This window comes from Nannospalax galili, unplaced genomic scaffold (assembly GCF_000622305.1).
Source record: "Nannospalax galili isolate Female #2095 unplaced genomic scaffold, S.galili_v1.0 scaffold761, whole genome shotgun sequence".
NCBI classification, from domain to species: Eukaryota; Metazoa; Chordata; class Mammalia; order Rodentia; family Spalacidae; genus Nannospalax; species Nannospalax galili.
In genome coordinates this window covers 393835-410514 of record NW_008346389.1, presented here as the reverse complement: position 1 = coordinate 410514, position 16680 = coordinate 393835, and the positions used below count along the sequence as shown (strand labels likewise).

Sequence of the window (16680 nt, the reverse complement as noted above, 5' to 3'; positions counted from 1 at the left end):
TCAGCAACAGAAACCCAAGGAAACCAACATGCTGCCTGTTCACAATGTACTCTTCCAACATGGAGACAGAGGTTTGACCTTTCCCTGCTCTGATCCCTTCTACTCTTAACTGGATGCCTTGCTTTCATGGTAACTCATCGAGCACTTGTAGTAGATCATCTCATCTAAAGATTGGCAGAATCATGATCCATAGTGGTTTCTACAAAATGACCACATTCTCCCTCAGCACTTTCTTCACTCCCTTGAATCTTGGCAAATGCTGAGACTCCTCTATTTTCATATTGTGAAACTGATGCTATGTCCTTAATGGGCCTGAGATTCCACTTCCTTTCCCTTGGAAGCCAGTTCCCAATGGCTTCCTAAGGTCATGTTTCTTTCTTTTTTTCTGAAAATCCCTTTAACAAGGCTTCTCAAACTTCTCCCATTCAAGACCCCCTTTCACCTGAGGAATTTTTACAAGATCCTGGATGTATAGGGATATAAAATAGGTATAGAAATCAAACATTTGTGGCTGGAGAGATAGCTCAGGGATCTCTTAATCTTCACTTGCTCCACAATCAGGAGAACCAGAGCTCAGATCCCAGCACCCACATAACAAGCCAGGTGTCCTCACAAATGCCTGTAATCCCAGCTCCAAAAGGAGTGGAGACAGGAGGATTGCTGAGACTTGATGGCTTCCAGTCTGTCCAAGACACAAGCCCTGGGTTCAGCAACAGACCCCGCCTCAAAGGAACAAGCGGAGAGTGGTGTGGTGGAGGAGGATATCAAGCACCCTATTCTGGCCTACAAGTGTATACACAGGTGCACACACAAGTGTATATGCTCACACAGACACATAAATTAACATGCACACATAAATAAACAAATTAACCTTTAAAAACTCCAATATTTACTGATAATAAAAATGTTCTTTTAAAACAACTTTGGGCAGAATTTTATCACTTATTTTCTCGATTTATTTATTTTTATTTTATGTGTATGAATGTTATGCCTGTATGTGTATAAGTGCACCTATGTCGTGCAGGGCCCATGGAAGACAGAAGAGGGCATCACATCCCCTGGAACTAGAGTTACAGCCAGTGGCTAGCTGCCATGTGGGTGCTGGGATTTGAGCCTGGGTCTTGTGCAAGAACAACCAGTGTTCTTAACCACTGAGCCATCTCTCCAGCCCCTCAGCTAAGATTCTCTTAAATGTTTATTTACTATTACATGTGTGTATGTGTAGGAATGAGAGCGTGTGCCACAGTGCACATGTGGAGGTCAAAGGACAGCTTTTGGGAGCTGGTTCTCTTCTTCCATTCCAGGGTGCAGAGATCTAAGTCAAGTTATCAGATTGTAGCACAAGCACCTTTACCCACTGAGCCATCTTGCCAGCCTTCAGCTAAGATTTAAATATATATGTAAAAAGAAAATACATCCATCTCATTAGTATGCAAATTACTTTCATTTTTAATAAGTGATAAAATTTGGGGCTGGAGAAGTGGCTTGGCAGTTAGAAGCACTTACATGCAGGCAATACATGTATACACATAAAAATAATATAAAAAATATTTTTTAAAAATCTTAGCTTAAACATCATCACCATTGGGCTTGTTGACAGTTGGGCTCATTCATTAAAGGAGGGCCAAGCAGGGTCATTGGACCGTCACCGGATTATTCAGCCACTCTTTCCAGCCAACTGTGTAATTTGGCCCTAATCACACATGGCCTCCTAGATTTAGGGAGGGCTAAGGTATACAATCTGGGGAAGGCTAGGAAGAGAAGGCTTGACCTGTGCTGCTTAAAGTCTTTCCAGTGTGCATACCCTCAGGTCACACAGACACCTCTGCAACCCCTCAGTTATCTCGGTAAGAAAGCTCAATAAATTCATTGGTTTCCCAGTAAAACTTTAATCAAACATTTGCTTGACATTAGAACCTTAAAAGATAATAAGCATTGATTAGGATCCCCAGGAAAAGAAGTCTCATGACAGATGGAAAATTTATTTGTTAATACTATTATGCCTCATAATTACTTTTTTTTAAAAAGAAAATGAAAATGTAAAAGATGTTAAAAGGATAGGGGAATGGAGATATTTTCCAAAATAGAAAAAATGAGAAAGCCTAAGCAAGTGATGAAGGTCTGTTTAGGTTTGTTATGATATATAAAGAATGAGACAAAAATAATATACACATAATCTTAAATTTTCTATGGTCATAGTTTAGTCAACCAGTTTAAGGAACAAAATATATATCTAGTCAAGGTTTATCTGAGAATATTTGGTTTTTTTACCCAAGTCTTATCTACATAGCACACAATAATTAAAAATACCAGACCGGGGGCTGGAGAGATGGCTCAGTGGTTAAGAACACTTGTTGTTCTTGCAGAAGATCCTGGGTTCAAATCCCAACATCCACATGGCAGTTAACAACTGTCTGTAACTTCAGTCCCAGGGGATCCGACAGCTTCTTCTGACCTCCAGGGGCATTGCACGACATGGGTACACTTACCTACATGCAAGCAATACACACATACACATAAAATAAAAATAATAAATAAAATTTTTAAAAAATACCAGACTGGCGGAACTAACCTTATTAGATGTTTAACAGCCATGGTTTGAGGCCTATATTAATGTGGTCAGAGGGACTTAAAGGACAGTTTTTGCTCCTTGCTCTCCAAGGTAGACTAAGTTCCAGGGGACTAGGGAACTTCTCTCAAAATGTCCTGTAACTGTAGTGAGTCACATGTCTTCTTGTTCAGGGAGGACATGGAGACCCTACAAGATGGACTTGAACCAGTGTCCAGTCTAGAAAGAGGAGGGTAAACTCAGAAGAAATGTCTCATTCATGCTTCCAAGTGAAGCCAGACATGGTCGAGCAGGCTTATCTTCACATAGATGGAACTGGTAAAAGAAAGGAGCCAGGGGCTCCTCCCAAGCCCATGTGACCCCTGAGGAACAGATCCTCAAATGATCTTAAGTGTAAAAATAAATTAATTTGTTTGGGCCAAATCTATGATCTTAAATATCCAAAAGGAAAGTATATCCAAAGAGTAAAGTCATCAATATATTTCTTTAAGAGTTCAAGGGATTACACTTCCCAGGCATTAGGCTTCAGTCTATATAAAAAGTTATTTAGGGGATGGAGGCATGGCTCAGTGGTTAAGAACACTGGTTGTTCTTGCAGAAGACCCGGGTTCATATCCCAGCACCCACATGGCAGCTAACAACTGTCCGTAACTCCAGTCCCAGGGGATCCAACAGCCTCTTCTGACCTCCGTGGGCATTGCATGACACGGTACACTTACCCACATGCAGGCAATACAAGCATATATATAAAATAAAAATAGTAAATAAAAAAACTATTTAGACAATTATTTCTCATTGATGATTTTGTTCCTAACCAGAAAGTGCTGCTCAGATGTAAGACTTCAAATCTTTGTCCCCAATACTGTAGTGCCCACCTGTAGCTAAGAGAGTCAACAAGCTATTGTTCTAAAATGATGGATAAATTTGTTTTCTCCACCTATCTAGAAGCCTTTGAGAGGGAACCGACACTGATTCTAACCACTCCAACAGCTATCAAAATACCTGAAAGCAAATCCTGAATCCATCACTCTAGAGGCCAGCCTTAGAAGACAAAAAAAAAAAAAAAAGAAAAGAAAAGAAAATAGGAGGCACCCAATAGAGGGATGCTTTTGGAAGGCCTGGTCAAGAAATTCCAATGGACTCTCATATGAACATTTGAAAATTCCCTTGTTCTGGCTTTTTTCTAGTTTCCTGTCTAGAACTTGTAATGCTAATTACTCTTACTTCTCCTTCAGAGTTTCTATTCACCAATCAAGGACTTTCTTTTCCCCCTAGAGATAAGAATTGTGCAATTTGGGAGCCTTTTAGATAGACTCACTGAAGGGGTACTCCAAATGCCTCACCCTGTGTCCCTGTTCGGCATGGAAGAAGCCAGAGTGGTCTGCGTCCCGATTCCCTATTGGCAATTTGGGTAACCTCTTCAGAGGATGGTGTGATAAGAATAGGAGGTAAGAATTGGCTAGGCAGTTAGGGTGAAAAGACCCCAAAGAAAAGTAGCCAGTTTCTTGGCTAAAACTTACAATGTCCTTGGGCCTCTTAGCAATATACTCCATTCCAAAAGCCAAAAATGTCGAAAATATTTGGGAGCTTTTATCTAATCCTTAAAAGATTTTAGGGTTATGTCTTCAGAGGGGGGAATGTTAGAGTAGCCAAAAGCCCCATAGGAAAAAAAAATTAAAGAAGAAAGAGTACATGAAGTTATCAGAAAAAAGTGATGGGGAGATGTGGGTGGAGTTGGAGGGGAGGGAGTGGGTATGGATTTGATCAAAACACCTTATATGCATGTATGAAATTCTCAATTAATTATTTATTTTAAAAGAAATCTTAGCTGAATATTTGATACCAAAAAAGTAGAACATCTTTAATATTTGTCAGAATTGATTAATATTTTGATTCTGTAATCATCAGTGCCTATAACTCTGCTTTACACAAATACATAGTACAAAATAATAGAAGTAAAATTATTAGTAATTTTTGTCATCATCAAGCCAAAATTCACTTACCAATGTTTTTTATGAAACTCAAGTTAGCAACTCAATGGCAATTTTAAAAATCAAACATTCTAGCCTAATATAATCCAAAGACATACTAAGTTGATAGATTCTGAGGAATGATGGTAGTAAAATATTAAAAGTCTTTGTTTTCAATAATTCAACCATATTTCTATAAGAACAGAAAAGCTTATATGTAAAGTAAAAACACTGCAATTCATAATGTGAAATAGTCTTGAATCTGAACTGAGGCATTTCAGGCAGTGTTTGTTGGTGTTGCCTAGTGTGATGGTGTGTGTGTGCTGCAAAGTGAGCATGTGTGAGCATATGTGTTCAGAAACAAGGCTTCATCAAAGTCACGTGACTCAGCATCAGCAAGCCTGCCACAAACAGCTTGGATTCACTATGCATTTGATTTTGAATTAAGTTTTGGCTGATGCATGTTCAGAAACCTTTCACTGTTGACAAATTTTCTGCAACCCTACATTCAGTTTGTGTCCTTATATGGAGCTGTAACCAACAATTTAAGAAGTTGGTCCACATGGAGAACATCACAGTACCAGGCAAGAGTAAAGAAAGAATCTTGGACATCCAGACCTATTAAGCCTTCAGGTTACTACAGCTTTAGTCATGATCTGCCTATATTTGGATAACCTTAACTAACTCCCACCCCAGCTGGTCCCAGTCAGTACACAAATCTGTGAGAAGTAATGATGTTTTTTCAAGTCATAAAGTTGAGACTCTTTTGTTACACAGCAATAGATAACTACGATACATAATTTTTTATTGAGGCTCTCATTTTACAACAAAGGATCAAAGGAATAGGCTTCAGAGTCATAGAATTCACAGACTGTAATATATGTCCTACATTTGAAGCAGCTTGTTAAGTAAAACTGTGAGCCTACTGAAGACTCAATGACTGAGATGGGACAGAATACTATGGTATAGAGTGCTACACTCCATGATAGATAGATAATCTGAAGCACCATTCAGTGCACAATGCTGTTTACCATAACCAAAATCCAAATGCTAAGGACCAATGGATAAATTCACTTTTGTAAAATTACTAAGGTAAAAGGGGTGAACTGTTTTGGACTTTCTGTTGGCAACTTGGAATCCCTGTCACATAGGCATCACTATTAGCCATTTCTAAACTCTCCTTTCCTGAAAATCCAGAGAGAAGAGCTCACTATTCTCCAGGAGACCACTGCAGGAAGAAGCAAGCACATCCCATATGAATTTCATGAGCACTTACAGTAAGTAGGTGCTGCAGAGAGAGTCGGTGGGTGCCTCCCCAAGTTTCCTGAGATTTGCAATACCTTTTGAAACAAGTATAGTTATTGGTTTTACTGCTGCAGGCCAAGAGTTGGTAATAGGTTCCCTGACATTGGTTACCTTTAGTTTTCCAAGGGAGTATAAGCGTCAAATGATGAGTCTTAAAATACAGTGAAACTTCTATCTTCCTCACAGGACCTTAACAATACACTTGTGCCCCATGAATTTGTGTGTGTGTGTGTGTGTGTGTGTGTGGTGTTCATGTAGGTGTGTGCACATGACATGAGCATGCAGAAGTCAGAGGTCCACCTTTGGTGTCTTCCTCAGTCTCTCTCCATGTTATTTTTTGAGACGAGTCTCTCACTGAACCCGTGTTTCTTACTAAACCAGGATGGCAGGCCAATGAGCTCTGCTGTCTCTGCCACACACACCCTCCTCCCAGTGCTGGGGTTAAAGAAGTAAGGCACAGTGCCCAGAGTTTACAGGGGTGCAAGGGGTCCTAACCAGTTTCTCAAGGAAGATACTTTGTTGTCTAAGCCATCTCACCAGCTTTGCACCCTGCCATTAATTATTTTATTATTCAAATATATCTAAGCTTTACTCCAGAGACTTGTTCAATGTAGTACAATCAATAACACAAAAGACATAGAAATGGAACACATTTGGAGCTCAGCAATTGTACTAGTTACTTTCCTGTTGCCATGGTAAAATGCCACAACCAAGGCAACTTATAGAGGGAAGAGTTTATTTGGCTTACATACAGTTCCAGAAGGATAAGAGTCCATCATGGCAGAAAGGCCTGACCACAACACTGGTGGCAGGTGGCACAGAAAGCTGAGCGCTCACATTCAAGCTCACACAGGAAGCAGGGAAACAGCAAACTGGAAGTGGGCAAGGTTATGAACTCTAAAAGCCAGTGATGTGTTTCCATCATCTAGACCACACCTCCTGAAGGTTCCATGACCCTCCCCAAACAGTGCCACCAACTGACCAAGTATTCAAAGGCTTGAGCCTATGGGTTTCTCATTCAAACCATCACACAAAGAACACAAAAGACATAGAAAGGGGGAAAACTGGACTTAGACAACCATATTCCTTATTGGCAATCAGGTGCTAACCATCCTGAATCTGAAATCACTTTACAAACATTGTTAGACTGGCAAAACTGACATGTTTGGTTTTCTTTCAATTTCTGAGACATGCTCAGTAAGCTCTTTACCTCTTGGGCCTCCACACAGCTTTTCCATAACTAGTGAAGCTCTTTTCTGGTTTTCACAGGCCTGGTTCTTTCTCCTCTTTCAGATCTCAGCTTAAGTATTATCACCCAGTGGCCTTCTCAGAAGACACTGTCTAAAGCTATATTCTTATCCACACTAGTGTCATCCATATCTTGCTTTTTGTGTGTCATGCATTACAGTTTTTCATTATGCACTTGTATGTTTCTTGACTACTTATCTCTTCTATCAGACTGTAGGACCCACAAGAAGCCTGGCCCTGTGTTTTTCTTCGCCATTGGGCACCCAGCAGATATCACAATGCTTTAGATGCAGGAACACTCACTAAAATTTGTAGAATAAATAAGTGAAACTGTTTGAAACCATGTTGTCTCTGGGATAATTTTTAGCCTTCTCCATCTATACCCTGTATGTCATCTTTATCACTGTCTTTTTTAACCCTGATGACTTGGAAGACTTAGTTATAGAAATTACTGTGCCTAAAGTCAGTAGATGCCAATTAAGGTATTAGTCTTTAACACTGCTTTCTAAAATGGAGACATGTCTGTAAATGTTATACTGCAAATTAAAAGCATAATTCAACATGTAACAGAGAAAATTCATCATTCTTATAGGTAATTTTGGCCTGATATTGATTTTGATAGGTCTCAGAGGTGGCTTAAAACATGGAAATAGGATGAAACTGAAAAATGATACATTTTATTATAACATTTTATAACTGACTTTTGAAAGAACAGGAAGTATGTTCTTTATTTTTAGTCAGATACCAAAGACTCCAAACCTCTTCTACAATAGTATTACGCTGTCACTCTTTTAAATTTTTCAATTGCAACTGTTCATGCTAAGTCTACGGTTTTCATCTGTGAGTTAGGCTGAAAAAATTTTTCTAGTCATCCATTAAAAGGCATTCTGCTATGAAAAGTCCTTGACAGTTTGGTATCTTGGGTACTTGAGAAACATTATTGCATTACGTTAGGAAGAGGAACTCCTTCCTGGTTGCTTCCATATGCAAGTCCTGGATTGCCTTTTTCTCTATTTTTCTATTCTTTTCTAATGATCACATCATGGGTCCCCCGGGCCTTTGTGGTAGGAAGAAAGAGAGAAAAGGAAAAGGATAATTTGGAACTGCCAAATGCCAAGGGAAAAATATCATCACTTAGCAACAAAACCTGTTCATGTTACTGGTGTTCTTAGTTTTGAATCTCCATGGGACCTAGCGTCAGTCTAACCTGGTCATTTAGAGTCAACATTACCATCTTTGTACCATTTTCCTACTTTGTCAGATTAAAACAGTTCACACTTTATCAGACTGCTTACAATCGTAGTGTGATGATTGCCTTTTCATGTGTGGAGCAACAGTTTCATATTGATAGCATTTAGCTTAGTCTTAGCTTACTAGTGCATTTTAATAAATTGACTAGCAATACTGCTTTCTTTATTCATAGAAATAAGCAATCGTTTGTGTAGCTCCTCACAGTTTAAAGGTGCTGAAACATGTATTTCCTTTTTTATCTCAACTATTGGAATAATGAAGTGCTAAATATGTCAGCTAAATACAAAATAGAGGACATCAGGATTCTTGGGCAAATAGTTTTTATAGCTGGGCGTGGTGGTGCACGCCTGTAGTCCCAGCGCTTGGGAGGCAGAGGCAGGCGGATCTCTGTGAGTTCAAGGCCAGCCTGGTCTACATAGTGAGTTCCAGGACACCTTGGGGCTACAGGGAGACCCTGCTTCAAAAAGGAAAAAAAAAAACCCACACACAAAAACAGTTTTTATATACGAGCTCTTGTATTTAAGGAAATAAACCAACATACCAAGACAAAAGGTTGTATACCAAATGTCTTTAAATGTAGTGTATGTTTCTAAAACTATACTTATTTCTATTCTTTTGCCTAAAAGTCTAATAAAAACTCTGAAGATAGAAGATAGGCATTGTTCCTGTTGACATCTCTTATGTATTCATAAAAATGATATTGATATTGTACCTTTTCTTTTGAGATAGGTTCTCATATATTTAGCATTGGCTGGTATGGAACTGGCTCTGTAGGCCAGGCCGGCCTTGAAATCACAGAGATTGCCTGTTTCTGTCTCCGGAGTTCTGGGACTAAAGGCTTGTGTCACCACACCCAGCAGATATTGTATTGTCACCTTGCCCAGCTAATATTGTATCTTCTTTACTAATGCTACATTGCCCTTTTCTCGTTTTTTTGCTTCTGAGTTCTTAAACTTTAGATTTTGGGATAGTGGAGAGGACTGAGGTTTGGCTTTTATATGCAATCACAACTACAGCATTATAATGAAGTATTTAAAATTGGACATTTACTTTTGGGGGTGGGTGGATGCTAAAGATTAAACCTATACCAACAAGCTACATCACCAGCCGACATTTATGTATGTATTCTTTTATTTTTTTATTTTTTAGACAGTCTCACTGTGTAGCTAAAGCTAGACTGGAACTCACCATATAGTAAAGTCTAGCCTCAAACTCAGAATCCTCTAGACTTTCCCTTTTAGAGTGAGGATTATAAGAGTGTGCCACCATACCTGAGTCAACGTTACTTGCTTAGGTGGTGAAATAAGTTCCTGTGTTTGTAAAAATATCTAGTATGTGGTAAGAACATGTTTAGTACTATTTGAATTCTGACTCGCAGAATGCTGTCACAGTTAGATTTCAAATAAAATTAAATGTGAAATATATACAAAGTATCATAGAAATGTAAGTAGAGTAACAGAGTAATGGCAGATTCCAAGGTCATCGCCATCTCTTCACAAAAAATGTTAAAACCACCCTAGTATCCATCTTGGTTCCCTCCGTGGTTTTCAATATATACATTAGGATTTTTGTTGTAGGAAGTTTGGGTCATCCACTAAAGTTAAGAACATGTATATATCTCTACATTGTTTCCCTCTTTTCCTACGTTTGTGGTGTGCATTATGTTCGTATGCACGTGTGCATGTGTACTTGTGTGCACATGCACTTGGAAGTCCAGGTTGATGTCAGGAATATTCTTTGATTGCTCTTCCATTGTGTTCTTTGAGGCAGGGTTTCTTATTCAAACCCAGAACTGGCCAATTGGGCTAGTCTCTCTAGCCAGCTTGTTCCAGGGAGCCTCTGTCCAGCCTTTCAGGAGCTGGCGTACAGGTGGAACACCATGCCCACCAGGCATTCACAAAGGTTCTGGGGATCCAAACTCCGGTCTTCTTGCTTGTATGGCAAGCATTTTAAGTGTGGAGTCATCTCCCTAGCCCCTAGCACATATACTTAAAGGTTTTAATTATCTCCTGTAATTCTATCATACCTCTAACCACTGTTAGCATTATGGTTTATATCCTTTGAGTCTACTTTAAATATGTATGAGACTTAGGTGCAATTTGTCTTGAACATGTAAAATTGTGATTACAGAACATACTAGTATGGAATACGTTTTTAACATTATTATGAACATTGCCCCATCATCAGTAAATCTCTTAAATATGAAAATATGAAAAGTGTGGGGCTAGAGAGATGTCTCAATGACTATTAACACTGATTGCTCTTACAGAGGATCCAGCTTTGGTTCCCAGGACCCACATGGGGCCAACACCGCCTGGAACTCCAGTTCCAAGGGATCCAACACCCTCTTCTGGCTTCCATGGGCATTGCACAACCCAGGTGCACTTACATATAAGCAGACAAAACACTCATACATAAAATTAAGATAATTTGAAAAAATATGGAAAGTGTGATTTGGGGGAAGGGATTCATGGGAGAACTGCCAAAATACATTCACAATCATGTGAACAATAACAACAGGCACTGAAAAATCAATACACTTCTAAGAAAATTAATATGCAAAAGAGATAGTGAGCTAATAAACATATATCCACCTCTTTATTAATACATATTAAAATGTAATAAAATCAATTTTGCTCTCTGCTTTACTTAGAAAATTCCCTTATGTGATGGCTAATCCTGGGTGTCAACTTGACTAGATCTGGGAGTAACTGAGAGAGATCTTCTTGATTGGATCATCTGAAGCTGGAAGATGCCCTAAATGTGGGTGTTACCTTCTGATGGCAGCCTGTATAAAAGGCCAAGGCAGAGGAGAACACCTGGCTTCTTGCTGCTTGCCTTCTCTCTCGCTGGTGAGTTCGTCTTTCTGCTGTAGACTGAAGACTAGCTGATCTTTTGGAATTTGTCAGACCTTCAGCACAAGATTGGGACTCCTGAGACATCCAGCCTCGTGGACTGAGCAACTATAGATTCTCAGCCTCTCCAGTGTGGTGCAGCCATTATTGGACTACTCAGACTCTATCGTGTGAGCTAAGCTGATAAATCTCTATACATATATATTCATTCTATCAGTTCTGTTTCTTTGGAGAACCCTGACTAATACACCTTATTAATATACTTCCTATTGTTTTGCTGGACAATTGCCTTTCTGTTTACATAGGGGATCAACTCCAGGAAACCTATGGACAGCAATACTCACAGATGCTTCTCTTATATAAACAGCACAGTATTTGAAGATATAACCTCTGCACATCCTTCTGTGTACTTTATCTCAACATTATAATAATACATACAAGATAAATCTACAGAAATAGTTGTTACTGCATTGCTTAGGGAACAGTGACAAGAATAAAAGTCTGCATGTGTTTATTGCAGACATCATTTTTCCAAGTATTTTTACTCATTTTGGCTTCAACCAACCATGTATGTGGAACCTATGTATAAGGAGGGCCACCTACACAATTCTGTAGTTTATGATATGATTTTTAGATGGTTATTTTCTAAAACAACATAATTAAAAAATTTGTATGTATGGTACATTTGTGAGTAGGGGTGGGTATGCGACATGGCATGCATGTGAAGGCTACTGGACAACTTTCAGGAGTCAGTTCTCTACTTCTATTGTGGTATCTGGGGATAGAATTCAGGCTGCAAAGCTTTCATAGCAAGCACTTTTCCTTGCTGGGTCATCTCACTGGCCCTTAACATAATTCAATCGGTCTATCAATGGATATTTAAATATTCACTGTTACTTTGCTACAGTTTGAGAGTCCTCAATATAAATCTTCTAGTCTTTTTAAACAAAATCATCTCAAATTTATGATACACTAATCTTATACATACCATTATTGAGGGCTCATGAATTTCACTTCTTAACGTCTAAGGACCTCAGCTCTTATTTGTAAAATTGAGTTGGATCAGAATTCTAATATATTCCAATTCTAAATAATTTGAATTCTACACATATAAAATCATTAATATTGGATGAAATAATTTTCAACTCTTAAAAAAAACCATGAGCCATAGTTCACAGCTTTCAAATGAGTACAGTGGGGGAGAAAGGACATATACAGACTCACACAGACAAGTTACCATTGCGAAGTATCAGTTTTATTTCCAGATTTGAGGCTCAAGTTTGGATAGCTCTGGTTAAATGCAGGTATTTAGAAAAAAAAAAAAAAAATCTCTTTAGTTTCTAAACTAAAGTCTATTTCTAAGTGTGCTGTTTCAGGGTCTGCTCTCAGAAATCAAGATTTACTTCCCAGTGTCTTTTGAAGAGGAGAGGTGGCGACTATAAGGAAGACCAATCAGTTATCTGAAGTCTTTGGAGGTCGGCTATCACATTCTTAAGAGTAACCAGGATACCTGAACTTATCCTTGACCCTGGAATCTAAACCCATCCCATGCATTTCACTGTTCCATCCTAGACCTTGTTAAGAGGGTAGTTTGATTTTACTGTCATAAATTGGCCCATCTTACTTTCGACAATTTTGTAAAACTTTTCTCTTTTCTTTAAGAAAGGCTAACGTCCAGCTTTACAAATATACTTACAGGAATATAGGCCACTGGGTGTAATGTAAACATCTTATTTATATTTCTCAATTCATTTTTCAGCCGATGGTGTTTTACTTTTAGTCCTAAACTCCACTTCACACGCCCCACATACGTTTATATTATACGCATACGCTTGATTTTTAAAACTTCTGGGTTTTAGAGATGTGAATTTCATGCCCTTCAGCCAGCCAAAACTGACCTTGAACTTCTGAGGCCCCTGCAAGTGCTGGGATTACAGGATTGCAGGTGTGCACACCCTGAGTGAAATGCAGTCGGATTTCTGTACTCAGAAAAGCAAAAGAAAACCTGGTGTATAATAATCTTAATTACAGCATTTTAAAATCATAATGGGACCATCAAATCAAATTGTATGAAAATTGCAAAAATCTAATTTAAAAAATCGGAATGGAATACAGTTTGTTTTTCCTACCAAAATTTTTCATAGGACCGTAAATAGACATTATGAATAAATTGTCAGGGCCTTCGTTTTCTTTTTCTTTTCTACTTCAAATTGGTACAAAATTCATGGAACGTGCAAATTAAGTAGCATCGAAGTACTTTTTCCTTGTTTTTTTTTAAAACTTTTACTCCCCAAATCTAGGGAGTGCGTTTCGCCCTCTGTTTTTTCTTTGATTAACTCAGTACAATGGTCTAATTGAAAGGGCTGCTTTCAATTACAGAGGTCCAAATTGGCAGGCACAAAACGAGGTCAGCAACCAGGGAAGCAGCACCCGCCGCGCGGCGCCCAGGCCGTACGTCCCCACCGGGGCGGGACCGTCCAGGGTCCCTGCGGCAAAGGGCCCGCACCTTCGACAGACCCTCCCGGGGACAACGAGGACCTGCCTCTCGCTTCCCTCCGACGTGGAAACTAAAGCAATTCCAGCCAGGCGACCGTGCATACCCACCTGCAAGAGTCCCGCGCCGCCCGAGAGCGCGCGCCCTGACCCGGAAGTGCTCGGCGGGCGCGGCGGCCCCGTTCGGGGCGCGCCCGAGCCTCCGCGCGCTCCCGGGAACTCCCGCCGGCAGCTGGCTTCTCCCGGAGGCGCGCCTGAGCGCGGCCGGCGCCAACATGGCCGAGTCGAGCGAGGAGGTGGCGGTGCTGGTGCAGAGGGTGGTGAAGGACATCACCAACGCCTTCCGCAGGAACCCGCACATGTGAGTCGCGCGCCCTGCGCCGCGGGGTCGTGGGGTCGGGGCCGCGCTAGAGCCCACTCCGGGGTCTCCCGGGGCCCACGCGCGCTTCCGACAGGCGGAGAGCGGCCGGGACCGCGCCGGGCAGGCTGTCCGTTACCGGCATGCGTGGCGGGCGGGCGGGCGTCCAGAAGTGACCCGGGAAGCCAGACCCGACTCCCGTGCTGCCCGGCCTGAGTTCGGGAAAGTCCTCTCCTGGGTCCACCGTGCCGGGAGGGCTGCGGGCGCCCCGCGGTGTGAGTCTGGGTGTGCTGTGGGGACCGCTCTCGTGGTACATCCCTAGGGTGGCTTTAGAGGGTTACCCCCACCTCCCCCCACCGCAGCTTAAAGCGCCTCACTTGTCACAAAATTGCAAAGTGAGTCGAATGAAACATTGTTGGGAAGGTGAGCAGGTCGTTCTGGGCATGGTGTGGGTCTAGAGTACAGCGGCTGCAGCCTGGATACTTTTTAACCGAAGCGGGTCGGTGGTTATTAGCGAGTATCGTAACTCACCCCTGTTCCAGCACCCTTGCCCTCTTTAAAAGTTTACTACGGAACTAGCACAAGTACCGAAATCTTCCTGCTTCCTTTCCATTTTACGTGTTACTCTCTGGGAATTTAACCTCAAGATCATCGTCTATTTCACACTCTAACGAATGAAAAAGAAGCTCCTAAACGAAGAATCCGGAGTGTAGCCCATTTCCATCCCTCCTCCCCTGGGGAAAGAAACATGGGCTCCAGTTTGCATTATTTTCACTTTGTTTATGGAGTTTATTTTTAAACTTTTATCGTTTAAATTACAACACATGGATTATTTCTAAATATTCCAGCCTCTTTAGCTTTTCTGCTTAAATGAAACGCCAAACCTACGTGTTCACAAAGTGTTCTTTTCTTCCAAGGTGGTGCTCATAAAAGAATTAAGAAGCCCTCCGATGTCTTGCTCCCTTGAGGCACACAATTAGAGACTTGCAACTGTGCTTCATTAAAAACAAAACACTGTTGGCCTCAAAACACACCTGCCACCTCTGACAACGTCCACTTCCTTTCCTCTTGTGACTGCTGCCTTTTTTTCCAAAAATGAGTGTTTGGAATGATTTCCTGGCAGTAACCATAGTGTTCGCTGGGCCTTTTAAAGAATGCTTTGATGCCTTGTATATCAATCTTTGAGTCCCTTTTTTGAGAATGGGAGCCTCAGTGCAACGAGAGACATCCTTTAAAAAATAAAAACATTTGAGCAAATGAAGGGTCTGTTTTTCATCATTGATGTTATTTTCTTCAGGAAGAAATTTTTACAGAGACTAGAAGTCCAGTACAATAATTGCTTTGGTTTCCTTTCTTTGGGGTAGGCTAAAAAGTATGGTTTTGTGTTTGGAGAAACTAAGATTGTGTTGATTGGTTTGGCAGGTTGGCCCACTGCAGCATGGAGCAGGTCCCAGTTTTTCTGGATAACATTTATCAAAAAGTGCTAAAGTGCCCTCCTTTCATATTTTTCTTATGAAATCCCATTATTGTATTCTTTATGTATACAAATATTTGGGTCATTCAAGATTTAAAAGTTTGAGATAAGTTGGGCGTTTGAAATAAGTAATATAAGCCCTCAACATTTAAATAGCTCAATTTATTTTTTAATGTTTGCCAGTAGCTGTATTTTAGTACATATTCCCTATAGTAAAAGTAACTTTTTAATACCACTATTCATCTTTTAAAATGTCTTATAAGGAGCTGGAGAGATGGCTCAGCAGCTAAGTGCACTGGTTGCTCTTGCCCGGGACTTAGGTTTGGTTCCCAGCACCCACTTGTTAGTAACTGGAATCCCTCTTCTGACTTCTGTGGGCACTGCACACACAAGTGCACTTATATACATGCATGCAAAACATACACATAAAATAAAAATTTAAAAAAAATTTAAGTCTTAAAAGTTGTACTCTCTAGAATTGCCAGTATGCGTTTACTTAATCTAGGCTTCTTTGAGACTGATATATCATATATTGAAGAATAAGAAATCACAGACTCTAATAATCTTATAAATGATTTCTATGTACTTAATATAGTTTTAAAAGTTTGTGAGATATATATCATATATATGATAATGCTTACCTTTAAGGTTAGCATCTAGTCAATATTTTTTAAAGTTTTTTTTATTATTTTTGTTTTCCCTTTTCACCAACATGAGATAGATGGCCATTTTATCTGTTGACATCTACATCATTGAGTAACTTTGTGTCAGTAGCTACTTGAAGCAGAGGGGGAGTAAATGAGACAGAAATTTTGTTTGTGTCAGATGTAGCTAGATTACCCGTCAAGCCTCCATTTCTTCATCTTGTAAGGCTAATGAGAAGAAAGTTCTAGACTTAGCCTGAGTCCCTGTGTTCCTTGCCAGAAATATATTGGGCAAATGAATGAGGGATGTGAAACACTCTGTAAACTGGAAAACACAAATATTGTGTTTATGGCTGACAGGACATCCTGCTGGGTTCTCTGCAACTAATGGCTTGACCCAGGAATAGGCATTAGCATGAAATATAAGTGTGGAAGACAGCTGTCTACTGTACAGCATAATTAGGATCATGTCAATGTTAGGATATGCAGCATAATTAGGATCATGTTAATGTT

General features: G+C 40.2%; 1 protein-coding gene across 3 annotated transcripts in view; it reads left to right on the top strand.

Annotated features, from left to right (window-relative positions):
* The first annotated feature begins 12479 nt into the window (after nt 1–12479).
* Nucleotides 12480–16680, top strand: part of Ptar1 (protein prenyltransferase alpha subunit repeat containing 1) — a 39718-nt gene continuing 35517 nt past the window's right edge. Inside the window, exon 1 of one of the 3 annotated variants that reach the window (XM_029568146.1) lies at nt 12480–14052. In XM_029568146.1, the coding sequence (XP_029424006.1) occupies nt 13967–14052 (86 nt within the window). In that variant the 5' untranslated portion in view covers nt 12480–13966. The remainder of the gene's footprint in view (nt 14053–16680) is intronic. The other 2 variants (XM_008842744.3, XM_029568144.1) reach the window with 2 other exon arrangements.